Here is a 21,131-nt window from a genome sequence, read left to right as displayed (position 1 = left end):
GGAACTCACTTTTAATGCACAGTTTTGTTGTAAGTTAGTGGTGTTTGGCAAAGGTAATGTTTATGGCCACCTTCAGCTAGTACTTCAGGCAATTATAACTCAGTTTGTCTTTCCTGCCTGTTTATTCCCCTCCCATGCATTGTCTAAATTTGGGAGTGTAAATTGTCCTGAGCAGAGACTTCCTCGGCAGGATTTGCTGGTGTAGGCTCCTGCAGGGTGAGTTCTTATCTCTGTGACGGCTGACAGAGGGTGCGAGGTGGAAATAATATTTAGTTTGTACACAGCACTTAGGCCCACACAGAAGTTCACAGCCAGCAAAGGAAGGTGTGGTGTGAAGCACGGCTCACACAGTCGCCTAGGTGCCGTGTGGCCGTATACACAAAGTTCAAAATGTCTGCTTGGTTTTTGGCCTGGCTGTAATTACAGCAGTGTAGCACCAACACGCAGGCGAGCCCGTGGGTACAGCAGTGGTACAACAGGTTTTCTGAAAGACCTCGTAAGAAGCAGGGCCTGTATTAACTAAAATGAAATAAAGTTACAGGGGATGATGGTTTTCTGGTTTCGCTTGGTGTTGACTTTTTTCCAAGTTGCAAACCTGGAGCTCCACCTGACTAAGCAAGGCTGTGAGCCACGACAGGACAGTGCTACAGCCTGGTGGTGCGTGGCTCCACGGGAGCCAGGGAAGGAGGACGGCTGGGCAACCTGTCTTAAAGCTGCTGCCATTTAGTAACATTTGCCTTAAAGCCGTAGTTGCCAGATTCACCTATTTAACTGATTTTTTTCTTCTCTTCACCCACGCGGGGAGCCGGGGCAAGCCCTTGCCGCCGCCTCGCCCACGGGCCGTGCTGACAGGCCGGGCCCTCGAGCGTGAGCGGCGTTTAAGTACTAGCCAGATGGAAGATGCCCCCCGCCCCGGGCATCGCTTCACGTTCGAGAAGACGAGAAGGGAAAATGACCGGGTGAAGGCGGTCCCGCACCGCGGCCCTGGGCCATGGGCGCCGTACCCCGGGGCAGCGGGGGCGGGGAGGCGCCGGGGAAGGACTACAACTCCCAGCGTGCCCCGCGGGCGGCGCCGCGCCGGACGGAGGCGGGGCGGAAGTGGGTTCCCGGGGCAGAGCGGCCGGCCGGGCCCGGTTCCGGGTGTCCCTGCCTCGGCGGTGGACGGGAGCGGCGCGGGGGGGGGAGAGAAGATGGCGGCGGAGTTGGAGTCGGAGGTGCAGGCCATTGACAAGAGCCTGCTGGAGTGCTCCGCCGAGGAGATCGCCGTGGTGAGGCGGCGGGCCCGGGGCGGAAGGGCGAGAAGCATTTGGGGTGGGGAAGGAGCGGGGGCTGGCGAGGCCGGCGGTGTGGTCGTGCGGGCCGGGGGCCGCTCCCGGGCCCGGGGCGAGGCTGTGCCTGGGGCCGGGGTGCGAGGAGCAGGCTTTCCGTGAGGGGGTGTCGCTGCCTGGGCTGCTCCCGAGGGCAGCCCTGGCTGGCAGCGGCGCCCCAGCCCGCTGTTGTCGCCAGCGTCGCTGTTGCAGTAGCCAAAATCAGTGGCAGAGAGCAGCCAGCTTGTCCTGTTGTTCCGGCCGGCGCAGGTGGCTCTCCAGCCGGCCGCCCAGACGGGGTCAGCCCCAGCCGAGGGCGGCCGCGATCCCCCGCCGCGACGGGGCTGGGGCCGGGGCCTGGGGGAAGTGGGGCCGCTTCCCGGCATCTCGCTCCCTCGCCTGCTGCTTCCTCGCTTTCCCCGGGCAGCTGAGGAGTATAGTCCTCCTGCCCAGCTTGCTTCCTTTTCACGTCTCCCTACCTGCAGTCATGCCTCGACGTGAGAAGATTCCCCTCCCGCCGTTGACTTAGGTGGATGTCTGACCCCGTATATGCTCTGTGGTGGTGAAGGTTTGTTACAGGATTCTTCCCCCTAGTATTTAAGATGCGGTTCTGGCAAAAGCTTGCACTAGTTGAGCTTAGGACTATTAGAGAGTGACGCTTGTAGGGAAAATATTAGTAAAATCAAAGTAATACTTGAAGAAATCTGTTCTTGTTTATATACTTTTCCTGCTTTTATGAGAGGTAGTTGAAAGGGGAGAGGAGTGACATCTTGAGGGTAAAGTTTTCAGAGAAACTTGTGTTCCCGGCGTAGGTGCCAGACCTTACAGACTTGTGCATTTGAGGAACTGGATATATATGTTAAAATACTGTAGGATAAGACCTTGAAAAGCTGTCTCTGTGTATTTCAATGAGAATTACGTTGGTTACTTTCCAAAAGAAAATAAAAGACAATGTTATAATTCAGATTTTCCTCAGATTATGGTGGTATATCTACAGTACAGACAAAGCTATGATTAGATGGGCGTATGTGTGTTGTTAGCTACAGCCCAGCTAATTTAGCTCCAGGATTAGTCTTTCTTCCCCTTAACAGAAAACCGAGTAATTTCATCAAACGCTTCATATAGTAGTCCACACTGAGTCCAGACTACCTTGTTTGTGTGAGTAGCAGATGATTTTTTTGGGTCACACCGTAGTTAAATCAAAGGCAATGGTACACCAAGTGAAACGCATTTAGGAATTTGGTATAGGTACAAGTGCCGGCTTAAACTTAGTCGATTCTTCTTCAGTTTTATTCTCTGTGATCACTAGCACAAGCTACAATTCTGAGATCTGTTACTCTCAAATCTACAATGTGCTAGCACGTAAATGCTGCTGGCACTACCTGATTGTGTAAGTAAAAAACATTCTTGGGTTTTAGCATTGATGTTCTCCCTCCTTTGCTGATAGCCCAATATTAACAAAACAAATGCCATCCTAAAGCAATACTTGCAGCACTTTATGCTTCAATTTCTCATTGCAACAATTTAATTATAAACTTCCAAAGAACAACAATCAAAAAGAATAAATTATCTGTAACAGAACATGAGCCAACTTTGCAAATATTTATTTGTGCAGCTAAGAAAATTTTAAGTTGTACTTTTTACCTTTTGAAACATTGAACTTGAGTTTTTTATGGCTTATTTGTATTACATGTTTTGTTTGCCTCGTATCTCTTACTTAGATGTGGATTTAATAGAAATCTCAATGGACCATTAGGTATTTTCTTACATAAAATGTGATTTGATCAATGCTTTGGTTCCCCCCCTCCAGGGCAGTCAAAAGTTGCTGCAGGGGAGGAGGTAAAGAGGAATATACTTCTCTTTTTAATAAAAACCTGTCTTGGGAGAGTAGAACATAAGGTTTTCTTACATGTGACTTCAGGATAGAAAATAGACAAATACTAGCTGAGAACTTGCCTAAATACAAATTTTTTTTTAACAAATTCCAAAGTTTTTAGTAGTTTTATTGGAGATCAGTGCCTCCTAGGTAGCGATTTAGAAAGGCAGTGCAACATATGTATGCATATGGATATATTTCTAGTAGCAATTTTACATGCACAACAGTATTTTGAGTTGCCTTCCTAATAGCTCTTGGAGTGACATCTGTTTCCTTGACCTAGTAGCCTGTACTTCGTCCTGATATTCTTTTAGCCAGGATCTGATTTTCAAAACTGCATGCACACAGTTATGCATACAGAACTGGCTCCACAAAGACATTTGTGTGATGACATTCAGTGTTGCCACGCCTAACTTTCAGGGAACTACTCCCAGAGTTTTTGGGATGGGAAAGCCATATACTCGAGGAACAAGAATTTTCTCTGGCTAGGTATTTGCCTGAGCTTGTAGTGTAGCTAATATGCATTGTGTATTTTCTAGGTAGAAATTAGTAACATACTGCTGAATTAAGAGGCTGAAATGAAAGGTATTTTGCTGAGAAAAATGCAAGCATAATAACTGATATATACCCTAGAAAGTAATCTAAAAATTATCTTGTTAAATGGGAATAATGGAAGAGACTAAGTCAGTTTCACTGTCATTGGGTCAGTTCCTGGTGGTAGCAGATATTTGGCACAAATAAGAAAGGAGAGGAAGAGATTAATGAGCTAGGAAAACAAATCAAATTCTTAGTAATGAATACTTTTACTTTTTCATTTTTGTGTGCTATTCTCTGAATCCTGGGGGAATGGTGAGATTATCTGTAAACTTCCAGATTGTTGCATACAGCTTTTTGGCAACCTTTTTCCATGGAACTCCTTGGAAGAAATCTGGGCTTTCACCATCAAAGCTAGATCAATACAGAAAGATTTAGCAGAATTATTATAATTTTAAGTAGTCAAACTTAAGGAAGGAGAAGTGAGGACTGCATATTATTCTACTAAGAGCTATACTGAGAAATAATTTATTTTACATTAAGTTCTGCTTTAGAAAACATAGTCTAGTTAATGAAAATGCTGCAGTGTATTAAAGGCAAAAATGCAGCCATTTTTAAATGGCACAAATGGTCTGCTGACTGTATATGTCTGTATCCTGAAGAACTTACAACAACTGTGTTGTCTCAAACATAAGTTCTTAAGAGTAAGTCATAAATAATTCAGAGTAAATCAAGCTGTAACGTTTGATTACCAAACCCTTTTATTTTGGTATAATTAATTCTTGGTTTTCATGTACAGTTTCAGGTTGATTCCAAATTATTTTTCTGAAGTTGCCAGAGGGTATCTGGTTGTCATATTTACAATGAGAAATGGCATACTGAGGCTGTTTATGTAACACAGGATTTAATCAGTGCACACTTGCAATATGTGCTTGCTCCCATTTGTTTATTATAAAAACCTTGCAGCCTTAATTTACAGTTTAAAGCTTTACAAAATTGTAATCCACAAGGCAAAAATAAAACAAGTGTTGTCCTGGAGGATTTTTTTTTACTCTGTGTGTGTATACAAGGGAAAAAAACCTAGAAAGAGCTGAGAGTTTTTCAGAGGCTTATAGCAGGTACAGTAGTTTGGCTTTTAAAAACTGTCAACATTGTTTTTTACAATTGACTGACAAAGAGAATTCATGGATCTAACATCACACTTGAAATAGTAATTCAGATCAGTTATTTTGGTGGTAGGAGAAACCAAACCCCTGTCATTTTCATAAGTAGCTTGTTAAAATTAAATATGAGAGGGACTGTTACCTAATGCTGTGTTTGCCGTTCTCCTTGTACTTTTTGGTTTTGCCTGTTCCTTGCCAACTCCAGGCTTCCGCTGCTCCTCTGTGTCCCCAGCTGGCAGCATCAGTCTGCACTCCAAAGCAATGCAACCAGCATAGTTTGATCCTTATCCTAAGTCACTACCAATGTTGGGACATTCTACTAGTCATGCATCGTGGAGGAAAATTTTTAAGAATTTGGTCTCTTAAATTTTGTCTTTTTGAAAATAATTTTGTGTGTCAAAGGGATAAAATGTGCAAGCAGGGAAACAAATTATTCCTTTCATAATGTCTTCTGTGATCATCTAGATTTAACACTTAGAAGGAAGCATGGCTTTCTAGTTTTGCAATGCCATTTTGGATATAGAAATAAAAAAGTCATCTTGATGGATAGAACTATATTTGGTATTTTTATTAATGAACAATTTGTGTTCTCTTTCCTTTTCATTTAAAAGAAATGGCTGCAAGCAAATGACCTTCAGAAAGAAGTATACCAGCATCTGGCCTATTATGTACCAAAAATTTACTGCAGGGGTCCTAACCCTGCCCCACAAAGAGAAGACATGCTGGCACAACACGTTTTGCTGGGACCAATGGAATGGTATCTTTGTGGTGAAGATCCTGCATTTGGCTTTCCAAAGCTTGAGCAAGCAAACAAACCTTCCCATCTTTGTGGCCGCGTTTTTAAAGTGGGAGAGCCTACATATTCTTGCAGGTAGTTCAACTTAGCATTGTGAAGTATTTATAATTTGTGAAGTCATGGAACATTTTTCAATAAGAACATGCAGTCCTAATGAAAAGCTAATACCTCAGATGTATTTTCAAAGTAACCTTGCAGTGTTTCATGACAGGTGGGACCAGGGGAGTATTAACACACTACAGGTTTGTACATGGGAAAATATTAATCAGTATAGAGTGTTTCTGTACAAAAGAAATGCAAGATTAAGAAGGTAGTTGAGGTGAACTGTCAGTGTGATTTAAGGGCATTAATCAGAAGTAAGCAGGCAGGTGTATGTGCTTGTAATTTAGGTGTTTAATATCAGCTGTTAATGTTGATCCTGTATTTTAGATCTCTTTCTGTGACCTGTTAAACCAATCTATTGGATGCTAAAACAGTTATAAACCCCACTTGGTGGAGTGATGGGGGGAGGGAGTGTCCATCTTATTTGGAGTGTTTATTTTTCTGGGTTTCCATCCCCTTCATCTACAAGGAGAGAATGATTGTAGTAGTAGTTTACTTTCTAGTGCTCTCCTTTTCTAGAAACATCATAGCTGATTGACCTGATTTGCTGAAGTTCTGATTCAGAGTGGACTTGAGATACTTCACTCAGCAAGCTGCCTCTTCTGCACTTCTGTTTCAATGATCAGTTAGAATAGGTAGTTTTGGAAATGTTTTTTTGAGACCTCTTATCTTGAGATGGGTGAGATTAAACTGGTGGGTACTTCAGATCCTTTCAACCACTACAAGAACTCCAACTCCTCTCAGGTGTTCTCAGGTTCTTCCTACACACCTGTGAAAAAGTGGAGAGATCTGGGTAGAGAATTAGTAAGCTGGAGGCTAAGGACTATCAGAGGCTATAAAAAGAATTTCCACAGTTTTTCTGTTACCTTTTCATGAAATCTGGTCAAAGAACCAAAAACCCCAAACCTCAGAACTAGTGTTTTAATTTGAGTGAAGTTGCATTGCAACCTAGAAGTAACATGGTACTGATCAAATGCTTTTCGTGTGGACTACTGAGAACTGTGGGTGTTCTGTTAATTTCCTCTAAACATTGTTTTTTTTCCAAGACCAACAACTCAATATGTAAAGTATATCCTTCAGAATGTTGTAATCTACAATGAAAACAGAATAATGCAGTCCGTTGGTGTAGAATTTAGAGAATGAGTGAATGTACTGTTTGTACTTAGGGTCTTGGTTTCAGTAGAAAAACTATTTAAATACAGCAATATAGTCACAATATTCAGGTTAGAAAGGATGTCTTGGTAGGCCATCTTGTTCAATCTTCTACTCAGGTCAGGGTCAGCAGTGAATACAGAATATTTTTGCTGTTGCTGCTATCAAGTCTCATCTTTTCTTGATTAAGTACTGAACACAGATGTAAAACTCTTAATGTTTCCTGTTAGGTATTAATAATTTGAGTAATTTTCTTTGGTAATGAGGAGTAATGAGAGTTTAATTTAAACTCTTGTGGGATACAGAAAATAATTGTTTTGAGTCCATTTCTGAGACAGTGGCTTTTCTGTCCAGTTGTGAAGCTTACAGGTCTGCCTCTGCTTTAGGTATAAGCACCCTGATTTGTTTGAGAAATTACTTGGCAAATGGTTCTGAATTTGTAAGTATGTTGCCACAAGTTTAGGGCTCTGAAGAATCGATACCCAATATTTAGAACTAATCTACCCAATACTGTAGGCATAATAAGTGTTTTTATTTTTTGTAATTAAAGAATTCAGTGAACACAAATTATTCTAAAACAGAAGTGTTGTATAATTTTGCTTTGATATTTTCACCTTTAGTGGCTCCTCTGGAGAAAACAAATGTGAAAATGGTACTTTATGCGTAGTATGTCACGGTTGTCTTTCAATGATTACCTGGTTTAATTTATTTGGCAAAATGAAATTAAGAGAATTCTTGATAATAACATTTCGTAGGATCTCTGGTGCTTTCTTTTGCACAAAATAAGTTGTTTCTCTGAATTCTTGTTTTAATAATAGCCATCATAAGACATTCATTCTCTTGGTAGTTATTTTTACATTGCAAAACCTGACTCCCATAATCTTGAGGGGTGCCTTGAAGTCACTTGCCTTACGTAGGTGTGTGTATTTTTAGTGTTTCTCAAAGAAACAGTTAAATGTAACACAATTGTTTAGCCCCTTTTGCTGGGAATACTACTTCTATCTGATAGAGCAGTGTTTGTAGACAGGACCTTCTTATGGTCTCTGATCTCCTGGTTGAGGAAATTGCGTTCCTGGACTTCAGTGAGCTTGTAGGGCTAAAATGAGAAGCAGAGGTTTGATCTAATCTGTTGTGTGCTATCTTTCTTTCCAGTATTCAGTGAAAAAATATCTCCTCTGATTGCTGGAGATTATTAATGCTTGTCCTCTGTAATTGAGAGAACTTGCTTGGGTTTATACTTTTACCTGTCTGTACTGTGTTCTGTAATTCATCTGTTTACTTGCTTATATACTTCTCTTGCCTCGTGAAGGCAATGGCTATATTGCCCAAATATACATGCTACCCAGACAATATTTTAAAGCCTCTTCTGTTACAAAAACAGATTTTTTGCTTCTTCATTTGTTTGCCCCTCCTTGGAAGCCATCGCTTTCCTCTTTCAGAATAATATATACATTAGTTAGAAGGTTCATATTGGTGATATTTGAAAATTACTTGTTGTAAAATATGTAATTAAAGGCAAAGCCACTTGTTTAATGCTGCCTTTTTTTGTTGTTGTGGTTTTCAGAGACTGTGCAGTTGACCCAACTTGTGTGTTATGCATGGAGTGCTTTCTTGGAAGTATCCATAGAGAGCACCGATACCGGGTTAGTAATACTGCTGGAATATATGATGTAGTCATTAATAATCTTGTATGTGTATGAAACTCCTCGTTTAAAGTTGAAGAATGTATACATAATTTCAAAATGCTGGATGAACGCAAAGTTTGGCATCATGTCTGCAATAATCTTATAAGAACTTGAGTGTTTTGACCTGAGTGTAAATTCTGAAAGTTAACACTTCAAAATATCGAGCAGTTAAATTTTATGCACAACAGTTAAGCTTACAAACGTATTTTTAACGTGTGCCCTTTAGTGAATTTTACAGCATAAGAGTTATTTTTTAACATGCTTTGACCTTGATGTTTGACTGTTTAAAAGGTATTGAAAAATCTTTATTAAGAAACAACTTTTATTTAAAACTTATTTCCTTTAAACATCTGAATTGTTACCAAATTCTGTACAATAGCAGGATTTTTGTTTGTTTTTAAACATAAAGTTAAAATAGCAAACTAAAACTGTAGATGCTGTTTATTTTAGTAATCTACTGCTAGTAGCAGTAGAGGTTAGTTCAAAAAAACCTACAAACAAAACCAAGAAGGCCTTGGTTTGTTTTTAAACTAAGAAGCTAACTGAAAACTACCAGTGCAGCCTTTCTGTAAATCTGTTTCTACAATACTGCACTGCTGTTAATGTAAATCCGATCACTGAGCACTAGGATTTAGGGAAGAAAGAAACTACCACAACAACTTGCCCCAAGAAACCCAACCCAATTTGCTGGTATCAGCATACTTCCTGTATGTAGGTTTTTAGTTTGCAAGCTTAGTGAATTAACAAATCTAAGTGACATCCAAAAGTGAAAGCAAATGTTTCAAATGCTGTCAAATTTTGTTGATAGTCTAGGATGTACCTGTATGTACAGAATATACCTGTATGCCAAAAACAGTTGAAACAAGAATTCTTCTATGAATCAGTTAATACTCTTTTTGAACTACAACTATTATTACACTTCTTAATTTGAGGTGATCTTAGCTTTAAAATCCATTTTATTAAAACAGTGTAAATATATCACTACAGTTTTCAGATTTTTTTCTGTGCTTACTAGGACTTAAGTGGGCAATTTGTAAGTTTTGTCTGTAAATTGCAGTTACTGTAAACAGCACATCTTTTACTGTGTAATAGTGCTATACGAATTATTGCTGTATTGTTATATGCAGTATTGCTGTTTGGTTTAGCTTTGTTCAGATTAAAGATGTGAGAATCTGCAGTGGTACAGTTGGCATTGCAAGTAACAGATTCAGAAAAACTGAAAACCAGAAGAAACCCACAGCCTTCAAGTGTGGCAGAATGGGGATGTTTGAAGCTTTTGGGTTTTTGGTTGTTGTTTTTTTTTGTTTGTTTTTTTTATTTTTAAATTTTCTTTTGGCGTAGGCAGACTGAAATAGATAAGCTTTTAGCCATCATAGAAACAGGTATGGTTTCACTGTGCTTTTTTAATAGAATACTGGCTAAAGCAATCAGGTGTTGTGATCATGCTTTTGTAGTTCAGCTATGACTACTCATTTCTTAATGTGCATGTATGTATATGCATATTCACATGAACTGTTTTTAAATAATTCTAGATGACAACATCAGGGGGAGGGGGTTTCTGTGACTGTGGTGATACAGAAGCTTGGAAAGAAGGTCCTTACTGCCAAAAGCATGAACTTAACACTTCAGAGACTGCAGAAGAAGAGGTAATAACAATTGAGGCATCGTGTTTCAAAACATTAACTCTGTATATATGAGTCTATATATAGCTCATTCATATGAGGTTATTTTAAGTCTTGTATGCCATGCATGAGAGATGGGAGGAAATTTAATAGTAATATTTGAACCACACTATGTGTTAGACAAAACCAGTGTCTTGACTAACTTAAGGAGTGATTTAGAATGACATTTTCTACTTGAAGGCTTTATTTTGTATGCTCTTGGCTGCCTGTGCAGCTTCAGTTCTGTTTCTTTGTTCTTCTGTCTTATTCTGAAAGGTGAAGGGAGTCTGCCATGTGGAAAAAAAGAAATGTATGTAATCATGTGCATGAAGAAGCCAAATTAAGCTGTGCAACATGCGTTCTGATTCTTACCATAGTAAAGTGCACAGATTTTTAAAATAAAAATAACTTGCTGTTACAGGAAAGCTGTAATGGAGGTACAAGAGAGGTCTATCAAAGTTTCACCATTTCTCATAGTATAACAGCTTGGACGTACTAAATGCAAAAATACATGCTGCTACTTTCAGTATGAATTCAAGCTGTTGGACTGTTACAAAACACCAATGTTGTTCAAAGTTTGTATGTATTCAAAAGGAAATGTAACATGTTTGGGGAGAGAAAAAATTAACAATGGCCATTTAAAAATTGCAGATACCATCTTTGGTCTGGGAAGTATTAGTGGCTTAAGTTACTGGAGACCAGAGGAGCGTTCTGTCCTTATACTCTTCCCTGACTATCTGTTATTACATCTTGGGTACGAGAGTGGCTAGTTGGGCTTCTGGTCTAGCCACTCACATCTGTTCTTAGGTAATACAATTTCTGTGGGAATTTTTTGAAGGGAAAATATAAGGCAAATTCTTGTAGTAGTTTTGCTGATCTGATGGTTTAGCTGAAGCAACTGAAACTGTATTTGCAGTGAGAGTGGTCCTTCTAAAATCTGTTGTCACTGTCTCAACCCTAAGACTCTAGCTCTGGTGCATGGACTCACCCCTTGATCTACAGGCCAGTTTACATTAGTGGGCAGCCTTAGAAAACTTGTTCTGAAATCTTGGGTGCACTGCTACTTCTATGTCCAAAGATACACAGTGTGAGTGACAGAAAAATCAAGGTACTGGGCAGGCTTTGTATTTCTTCCCCATGAGTGAAGGGGATTGAGATCTCTTTACGTTATGCAGTGTTTTGTTTGAGGTAGATCAAGGATCATTTGTTGGGTGTTATCAGAGCCTGTTTACTGCCTTGCCCAGGTATGTGTCTTTGTTGAAAGTGCTGGGAATGGAGGCAGTGCTGCTATTTAAGAATTGTCTTTACTTTTGGTGATTGATAGTTCTCCATACCCTAGATAAGTTTTAAATGAAACAAAAAAAAGAGGAATGGCAGTTATTAACACTCTTGTAAAGCTTCCAAATATTCCAAAAGAATCTTGAGGAGGGGTGGGTGAATAAACTTTGCTAGTACAGGTGAATTGCTGACTGTCAAGGGCCTCCTGTAGGTAATGCAGACTTAAGTTCTGAAAAGATTGTGGCCATTTTTATACAACATAAACTGGAGTGAAACACAGAATTTGGTATTAGGTATTCCTAAAACAGAAATTGGGTTACTATTAAATATTTTAATTGGCTAACAATTACACATACATCAAAATATGAAGTGATGAATCAAGTCAGTGACCCAGTGTGTAGTACATGTCCAGGTGACCTGCAGGGCATGCAGTGTTCCCTTTCCAGCCTTGTAGAAGAGGGACTAATTGTTCTCAACATCAAAAATTCAAAACAGTAGAATAATAATCCTTTCAGGTAAGAGGTTTCTAATGTTTTCTATTAACACACAAATTCCTTGAAATGGATTGGAAGGAAATGGCAGCAGTACCTGTACTACCTGATTCTGAGTTGACAGTGGTTCCCATTTGCTGCTCCAAAATGTAGTCCTTTTGACTTTGCAGGCTGAGGCAGCACTTTTCTTCCTTCCCCTCCTCATTTCAGTTCCCCCAGCTGCAGCAGCAGCTATTCTACCTCTGGCAGAGAGGGGAGGATGAGTTTATAGTGGCTGCTGCAGATGTCGAATGGAGGACACCCTGGAGAGTGCAGAGTAGGCACAAGCAGGTGCATGTTCCACATACAAAAGGGGAACAGCTGCCTGAACAAGACTGAGACATGGGCAGATCATTATGAAATACCTAGTTACATTTAAGCATTTAATTATTTATATGCCACAGCATGTAAGAGACGTGCATCATAAGTCATGATCCCAGTGTGCTGGATGTTGTATCAGCTTGGACAGATAAGAACTCTGCCTCTAAATGCATGCTGCATATAAAACAAGGCAATAGATGCATAGTTGTTTGTATTCTGCGACTTACTAATATTGATAAGTGAGACAAAAGATGCAGTGATTTCAAATTATGTTTTTGAAGGCATCGTGGAAAAAGCAGATTTTAATACAGCTGAGGTTAAATTTTTCAGAACTATCTTAAAAGGTGCGCAGAAGTGGGAACAATGAAAGTGAAAATGGAGAAGTGAAAATTTAAGTGGCTGATCAGAGGCAAGTCAACATTTAGGTGTTGAATGATAGATCACTGCTTTGGTGATTGTCAGTGAAGAACTGAAAGAAAACAGGATGATCATTGACTATTTCTTTCAAATGTAAAGTCATTTAAAGAAAGACATCGTTAATGATGCTTGCCTCATCTTTGTCAGAGAGGTGCAAATTTGACAATTTCTGTTCTGAATGTCATTTAATTTCTCAATTGCTTTTCCCATACTTATTTTCCAGGATCCTCTTGTGCAGTTACCAGAAGATATGGTAGCAAGAGCTTATAATATTTTTGCCATCACATTTAAATACGCAGTAGATATATTAACATGGGAAAAGGAAAATGAATTGCCTGGCCTAGAAATGATGTAAGTATAGTATTTGCCTTCTGCCTTTTAAAGGCTTTTAGATATTTACAATGGAAAATGCGAATTCTGATTTTAAATATATTTTCTGCCTTTCCTAAAATTGTCAGGAATATTTGGTAGACAGTGGACTAAAACTATTTTAATAGATTTGTTTTTCTCATATTTCTTTTGTGATTATACAGCCCATTTTCTCTTCATAGTGTTGATGAAACAATGTCTTTGTGATGCCTTTGTTTTCTTAATATGGAAAAGTAGCAGTAAAATACAATACCCTCAAACAAGTAGTGAATTAATTTCTTATGATCAAAGTTACGGAAATTCTGGTGGCAGAAGTATTTTGTACTTTTGGTGATCCACTTCTTACAAATTTTGAAGCATTACGGAATATTTCAGTGTATTGTAGCATCATAGTTATCATGGATTCATTTGTGACATCTTGTTAGTAACTTACTTTGTGTTGCATGAGTGAGAATGCTGCCTAAGTAAGCAATAGGAATCAAAAGATTGCACTGAATCTATATAAGCTTAATAAGTTGTGGTTCTGAGGATTGTGGAGTTTGGGCTTTTTAAGGGACTGCCAAGTTCTTGTTGTCTCTTACATGTTTATGCAGTATTGGGGAAACAGGTGTGGCAGAATAATGCCAAGACCGTTGAAATCTCTAAGAAGCAATGGGGGGATGTATTGAGCACAGCTGGAATGGAAGGAAACGTGTTTTCCTTAGTAGGAAACTACCAATTCATAATCAACAAATATCCAAAAATAATACTTAGACCTAAGTATTGTCTTAAAATTTTGCTCATTTTGGGCTTCATTCTGCAGGAAAGATGCACATTCCTATAGAAGTTAGGGGTGGGCAGTCCTTTTCAAATAAATTGTTGAGATGTGTTCCAGTATAGCAGAAGAAGCCTAGGCTTGGGCTGTCTGCTTGGTGGAAAACTTTGTTAAACTAGAAGTTGATTTTAAAAAATACATTACTTCGAATTATAAATTCAATCCTTGCTTTGAAGTGAGAAGAGTGACACTTACTACTGCATGCTGTTTAATGATGAAGTCCATACCTATGAACAAGTTATTTATACTCTTCAGAAGGCTGTCAACTGCACACAGAAAGAAGCTATTGGTTTTGCAACAACAGTAGACAGAGATGTAAGTAAATTAATTGCTAGAACTTTTAATTATACTTACCCAAATGTTTATTTTATATGACTACACTTTAGTTTGTTTTCACAAAGTGTGCTTAATGTGATTGAGCCCTGTATGTCAGGCCACCCTAAAATGTCTTAACTCATTGGCCAGTCCAAACCAGACCTAATATTGAATATATGTTTCACTGTAAATGTATTCCAGTAAGTCTTTTAATTGTAGATAGCAGGGTTTCTCTCACTCTTCTGTCAAGGACAGGCAGCAGCTTTAGCTCACCCCTCACTGTACACAAGGGAGCTGACATTGAAAGAACACCTGTATGTGCTCCAAGGATGGGAGATGCTTCTCAGAGTAAGAGTGGTCAACTCTGAGGGCTAAAATCCATAGTTAGCTGCTTTTGTTCTGGTGCTCATGGAGCTGCTTGTGGTTTTTTAAAAATGTAATTTTCTTTTTTGTAATTGTCAGATGATAATGGCAGGAAGAGGTAAAGCATTTAATACAGCATTTAGAAAGAGCAATGAGTTCAGAATCACTGTGCTGAATATAATTTTAACCAGTCTCAGAAGCACTCTTCCAGCTGTGTATTCTGGCTTGTGTGCATTTTTTGAGAAAGGGAAACTTTCTAGGCACAACTGCATGTTGTTGTTTGTGCCATGAGCTTGTAAGCAGCTGATGTGAAAATGAGTGTCCTTTTTGCTGTTTTGTTTGCTCGTGCCTTTTTCTGGGGGGGTGGCATAGGACGGGGGAAGTCTTTTCCAAAATGGCAATGGGTATGTCGTTTTGGATTGTTACAGTCAGTGGAAAAGGAAATATAACAGCTTTAAATTACTTAACACTGAACGATTTTTTTGTTGTGTTACCACTACTCTTATTTTTGTGATAACAGTTACCAAAAGATTCCCGTCTGATCCCTGAACATGTGCTGACTTGAGCACAGGCTGTGCATTGTAGGGCACACTTTGGAGATTTTTACCTATTATTGATCCCTGTCCTGCTTCTAAATAGATACATGAATGCATATGTACTTGTGCATGCATGTATGTATGTAAAAGAAATGAGAAGGTTATGCCTCAAAAAATGATTTGGCATCAGACCAGATCTAAAATCTCAGTAAGCTATTCTGTCTATAATACACTATAAATTGAATCAACTATCTATTTTAACGCATGTATTGACAGTATAGAAAGACACATACAGTATGGAAACCTTCCAGTTTTGAAATAAACCAAGTGCTTTAGTTGTATGTTTAAAAGACAATTGGCTTTCATATCTGCTTTTAAAAAGGCATTAAAATGTCTGAAATATCTTTAAATTCTACCAAAACTAATGATTGGTGCATTAGTACTAAAGGTAAGTTTTCGGTATTTTAAATAAAAGTAGTGTAGTGGTTACATCTTAAAAACAATATTATACACATAAAACTCAGTGTAACAGACAACTGCATATATGGTAAAATTTTATTTTCTTTTAAGTGGTACAGGGTGCATTTTGGAAATTCAAGTATGTAACTACATACAATATTTTAAAAATGAAAATAACCTGAAAGCAAGAGTGGTTAACAGTAAAAGTTTCAGATACATGTATCTTTTATACTAATATGAAACACAGCATTTGAACTTCTTGTTTAGAAGGTGGTGATAATGTTACTTCTTTATGACTTTAAAGGGACGTAGGTCTGTTCGATATGGAGACTTTCAGTACTGCGATCAAGCAAAATCAGTAATAGTGGTAAGTAATACTACCTACTTACTTGCCTCATCTTAAGCAAAAAGAGGCTTTGCTACATAGTTTTGGGATATTTTTACCATAATGACTCTTTATATTTTAATAATGCAAGGCATTGAACATATTATTTACGATATACACAGTAGGGGTATCAAAACACAGGTTTATGCTCTGTTTTTGTTTTTTCTACTATGGTCTTCCTTGCATCCAAAATCTTTTCATAAAAAGAAGTTCCCAGACAACTTTTCCCTTCAGAAAACAGAGTTTGATCAGGAACATCAGACGTAATATTTTAGAATTGCATGTTGGTTCAGATCAGTGAAGTTAAACTATTTTAGTCTTTGTTCTGTTGTGCAAAGTTGTTTGCCTCTTTCACTGGCACAACTATGGAAATTGTTACGGATTGAATCCTAGTGTGAAACTAGAAATATGCTTTCATTTTGGATGTGTAGTTATATGTGTGTGTATATATACATAATGTCTATATAATGACAGGGTTCTTCATGTAAGAACATGGGAATAATAGTTTCGATTTAATTTTTCTTGAATTGCTGCAGTGCAGTACTTAATCACATGATATAGTTTGTGTATAATACTGCTACCACTGCAAAAACAAATACTGCAAGTAGAGTTACTGGCCTTAAACTGTTTAAGGTATTTGGAAAACATTAACATAGCCTTAAAGATAAAGTTTTGCAGTATTTTTAACTTGCCAGTTGTGCAAAGAACAAATGGCTTTTATGTGTAATGTGTAACTATTAAGGTTACTAACACAGAGATGAGGAGAAATACTTTCTTGTTTCAACTCTTGTTTGTTTAATTTTCATTATTGAAAATAGTCCATTGGCAATCAGTTTTCCTTGGTGGGCTGCTGTGTGACTTGAATGTCATGTTGTGAGGAACAAATGTGCATGGCTCTCTGAGGTTGTGCGTGGGACTGCTTATTAGTAAAATGCCGCAGATCAGTGTGTGCGTTGATAAAAGGCCAAGAATGGAAAATGGATTGGCCTAAATATATTGATATTGCATAATAAGGTCCTTCAAATATTAATAGGGTAAACAAAGTTCAGACTTTTTAGGGTTTGTTTCTTCCCTATGTAGGTGTTAGTAATGAGAGTATGTATTAATATTATAAATTACTGAAATGAATCATAAGGAAGCTGTGTTTCTGTACAGAAATATATGCTAGTCCTGACTTTAATATGTATTACCTCCTTTTTCCTTTTATTTTTAAGAGAAATACCAGTCGTCAGACAAAGCCATTGAAAGTACAAGTTATGCATTCATCTATTGTCGCCCATCAGAGCTTTGGTCTGAAGCTCCTAACTTGGCTTGGCAGTGTTATTGGATATTCAGGTGGGCAAACTTGAACTTTTCTGAGATAAATTAGAGAATATTTGTGAGGCAAGCTGAATTCCTGAAGCAATGTTGTCTACTTATTTCAGATATGTACTATATAAGGCAAAGCTATTAATAACTTGTCAGACTTTGTTCTGTATCCTCGAATTGGAGTGCTGTTCTGAGTTCTAACTTCTGTATGAAAGTGCTACCAGTCTTACTTAGTCTTTTCAGATAGCTTTCTGTTTAGTTGCTGTTGAACAGAAGCTGAGAATCTCTGTCAAATGCTGTATGCCAACAAGCTATTTTTCAGTCCCTAGTTCTTTTTAAATGAATGCAGTAAGCTGAAAATAACCTGTCTGATTAGATAAAATAAAATTATTCACCAGTAATTTGATGAATGTTGATGATGAAAGTGATTGCTTCGGGTGTTTTGCTAAGCAGAACAGGGAAAATGCAAGGATGTGTGGAGTTTTTTTGGGTAAGTATAGAAGCCAACGAAATATTAATCAGATATTTAGAAAGAAGTTTTTTCAAAGGAATCAAGATGCTCAGTGTCATTTTTATGGGAAGACTCTGTTTGTTTTGGCTTGGTTCCTCCTTTGTCCTGATGAATCATAAGGTTGTGAAGATCTGGAGCATGAGGGGAAATAAAAGGAAAATGTTCAAACTGCTGATATGTAGAAAGGTAGATACAGCCTCCAATGCAGTTTCTGTGTTCTGTGCATCTGTAAATGTTAACAAGAATTATTAGCGAAGTACACTCAACTGTAATATTGCATATATGTTATAAGGGCAAGATTTCTTCCGAAATTGTATGTTTTATTAGACTGATAGTTGAAAAACTAGTCAAGGTTTCAGGCACAGGATGTCTGTATCATGTTTTCTTTTTTGAAAGAAAAGTAGTTTATGTTTGTATAAGTTAATTTTTAAAGATACATAAATCACTTTTCAAAAGCGATGGTAGCAGCTTGTGCAACTGTTTGCCGGTGTTGCTGGGAAAATAACAGATACTGATAGAAGGGAGAGACATGAAGGTGTTTAATTATATAAATTTTCATTTCAGTGTAATGTGTAGGCAGCCGCTGTCTTTCTCATACGCTCTGAGCCCAGTTTTGTGCCATGTCATTTGTGCCAGGTCCTGATGTCACTAATTTTCAGCACTAAGTTACAGTTGCAAAAATAACTTCAGTATGGTAATAGCGTATCAAATTACAGATGCAGGTGATGAATTTAGTTTTATTTGTGTGTGTGTGCTGTTTCTGACATCCTACAGAGTTCACTTCATTAAATACAGCGTCCTTTATGATTCAGAAGGGCAAAAATATTGTTTGATGGTAAGCAGTATGCATATGTTTTGTGTATGACCTACGTGCTCAACCACTTGAAATGCCTTACATGCACTTTGGGATGCAGTCTTGCAGTATACTCTGGAGTCTGGTTTAGTGAAAAAGTTTTAGTGAAAACTTTTTAAAAAGTTGGGTTCCCTTAGCTTTTTTAACAAACACACCCAAACATCTAGATTCTGCTCAATCTTTTAAACAGCCTATTACCATTCATCTGTAATATGAGGTGATAGAACTGCAGAGCTTAGATGGTTACACTTAAATGTCCCTGACCAAAGGGAGACTGGCAGGTGGAGGGGTCTTCTGCCGTGCAACAAAGTTAGGTTGGACGGTTGCTGTGAAATGAGTGTCAAACTCCTGTCGGTAAATAAAGGGAAAAACCTTACTATGGAACTTTGTCACCACAACCTTTCTAGCAAATGTCAGTTCTTCAAGAATGAACATCTGTTTGCCATTTGTTGAATGATGCAGTGGTTTCCATTAATCTGTTACCCTTCATAACAGTAGTTGGAATTGAACTCTGAGGCAAAAAAAAAAAAATCCCAAACTGCTATAGGGGTTCCGGGGCTGTATAGAACTGCACCACGTGCAGCACATGGTATGGTATATGTGGCACTAAGCCACTGCCAACTCTATCCAAGAAGCTGAGACAGCTGAGTGGTGTGCAGAAATAAGGGCTAATGCGCAGAAGTCATGTAGTTGTGTTAGTGAGTATGCATTACCTGCAGTGCAAAGCTCAGTTCAACATTGTTAATATGAGCATGTCTGTGTTGTGTTCTGCTGCAGATGCAGGCTTGTCTGCAAACATATAAAGACTTACATGTTCATATAATAACAACTATTACTGCTTTCCATTAGAAAAAATATGGAGAGAAGCTTTAAAATAATAGCTGCTAGTAAGCATAAACAAAAGCTCATATATGAGTCATTTCCTTTTGACAGGACTCTAAACAGGAAAAATACAACCTAGAAAATTAGCTGCCTTATAATTATTTTTTATTAGTGAGCCAGCAGGACTTTTAAGGAAGCACGCTGTTATTTGATAGCTTTGAAACAAATCATTGTGTTTGGCAATTTGTCACAAGGTTCCTACTGTTCCCTAAGGTTAGTGTGAAACTTGCAAGGTATGAAATATGTGTGTTTCTATCAGCAAAATATGAGCAGTGTTACTCAGTTGTTAAGGAAAAGAGGGCCCTACGGCTTCTACTGTCTTGAAAATTCCGGTATGTCCAAATAATGTACAAGTTTGTGTTTAAGCTATAACTAACTTAAATAATTTCTCTTCATTAAGATGGCCTTCGTCGAATATTGTGTCAGGTTGGTTTACAGGAGGGGCCAGATAGTGAAAATTCTTCTCTTGTGGATAAGCTGATGCTGTATGATTCTAAACTGTGGAAAGGTGAGTTTTCTCAAACTTCTGGAAAACACTAAACAATGCTATGCGTATAAGTTTTTCCCTTTACCATATCTGCTAATGTTTGATCATTTTTACTGTGGTGTGTTATAGTTAGAATTGCCTGCTTTGTGATAATCTGTCTCTCCATGATGCACCGTAAATATAGTGAAGACAAGAACATAAGACCATTTGGAGATGGGGTTGTTTTAGACTTAATTTTTCAAAGTAGTCTGAAATTAAGGCTGATTGTATATACAGGTGGCAGTGGTAGTTAAGGGAAATTGAGTAAACAATAGAGTGATCTGGGGTTTGTCTGCTTCACAGGATCTCATCATCTCTATAATATCGACCAAAATGCCTCCTTTTAAGGGATAGGGCAGAGGTTTTCTGCTTTGACTTGTATTTGTGTTCATGAGGTATTCTTCAGTGTTCTGTGAACATTCAGTGAAAACTACTGTTCTGTTACTTTAGAGCCTTAAAATTGTAAAAGCCTAATTGGTACAATGGGATTGGCTAGAATGTTTTAATTTTGAGGTAGTGGAGATAGTTAATTTCTTTTCTATCGTATATTCTGTGTCTGATTTGATATCCTGAAAGGGCATGTAAGGCCAGGTGTAAGAAAAAGAAGCACAAAGAGAAGGCAGAGATTGATGCAGTAGATCTGTACTTTGCTTAGTTAATCCTGATTATAGTATTTTGAAGATTGCTACTCTCCCTCCAGTATCTTCTGTTGTTCTTCAGTTCTGAGGTACAGGTGTTCTAGAGAGTAGTAATATTTCTTTGTGGTTTGTCTTGGAAACAGTAAAGTAACTAGTAAGGTGGAAAGTGGATGTAGTATGGAGAAAAATATTCTTTTAGGTTTTGTTTATCTACTATAGCTTGTGTGAATGAATTCCTGGAACTCAGATTTTTTTTTTTTCCTGATGACAAATTTTGTGATATGAGAAGTACTACTTTTGTGGACCATTACAACATTCTTAATACATGTTTTGTTTTGATAATGTCTTTC

General features: G+C 38.3%; 1 protein-coding gene across 2 annotated transcripts in view; it reads left to right on the top strand.

The window, feature by feature from the left end:
• The first annotated feature begins 1,121 nt into the window (after positions 1-1,121).
• UBR2 (ubiquitin protein ligase E3 component n-recognin 2) overlaps positions 1,122-21,131 on the top strand; it is a 66,191-nt gene continuing 46,181 nt past the window's right edge. For both annotated transcript variants that reach the window (XM_064446143.1, XM_064446144.1), the window contains exons 1-9: positions 1,122-1,268; positions 5,492-5,751; positions 8,495-8,573; positions 10,148-10,261; positions 13,046-13,173; positions 14,182-14,320; positions 15,983-16,045; positions 17,278-17,398; positions 20,018-20,125. In XM_064446143.1, the coding sequence (XP_064302213.1) occupies positions 1,191-1,268; positions 5,492-5,751; positions 8,495-8,573; positions 10,148-10,261; positions 13,046-13,173; positions 14,182-14,320; positions 15,983-16,045; positions 17,278-17,398; positions 20,018-20,125 (1,090 nt within the window). In that variant the 5' untranslated portion in view covers positions 1,122-1,190. The remainder of the gene's footprint in view (positions 1,269-5,491; positions 5,752-8,494; positions 8,574-10,147; positions 10,262-13,045; positions 13,174-14,181; positions 14,321-15,982; positions 16,046-17,277; positions 17,399-20,017; positions 20,126-21,131) is intronic.

This window comes from Phalacrocorax carbo, chromosome 3, assembly GCF_963921805.1.
Source record: "Phalacrocorax carbo chromosome 3, bPhaCar2.1, whole genome shotgun sequence".
Taxonomy (NCBI): Eukaryota; Metazoa; Chordata; class Aves; order Suliformes; family Phalacrocoracidae; genus Phalacrocorax; species Phalacrocorax carbo.
The sequence above is the reverse complement of the archived record's forward strand: the minus strand, read 5'-3'. Positions and strand labels throughout refer to the sequence as shown.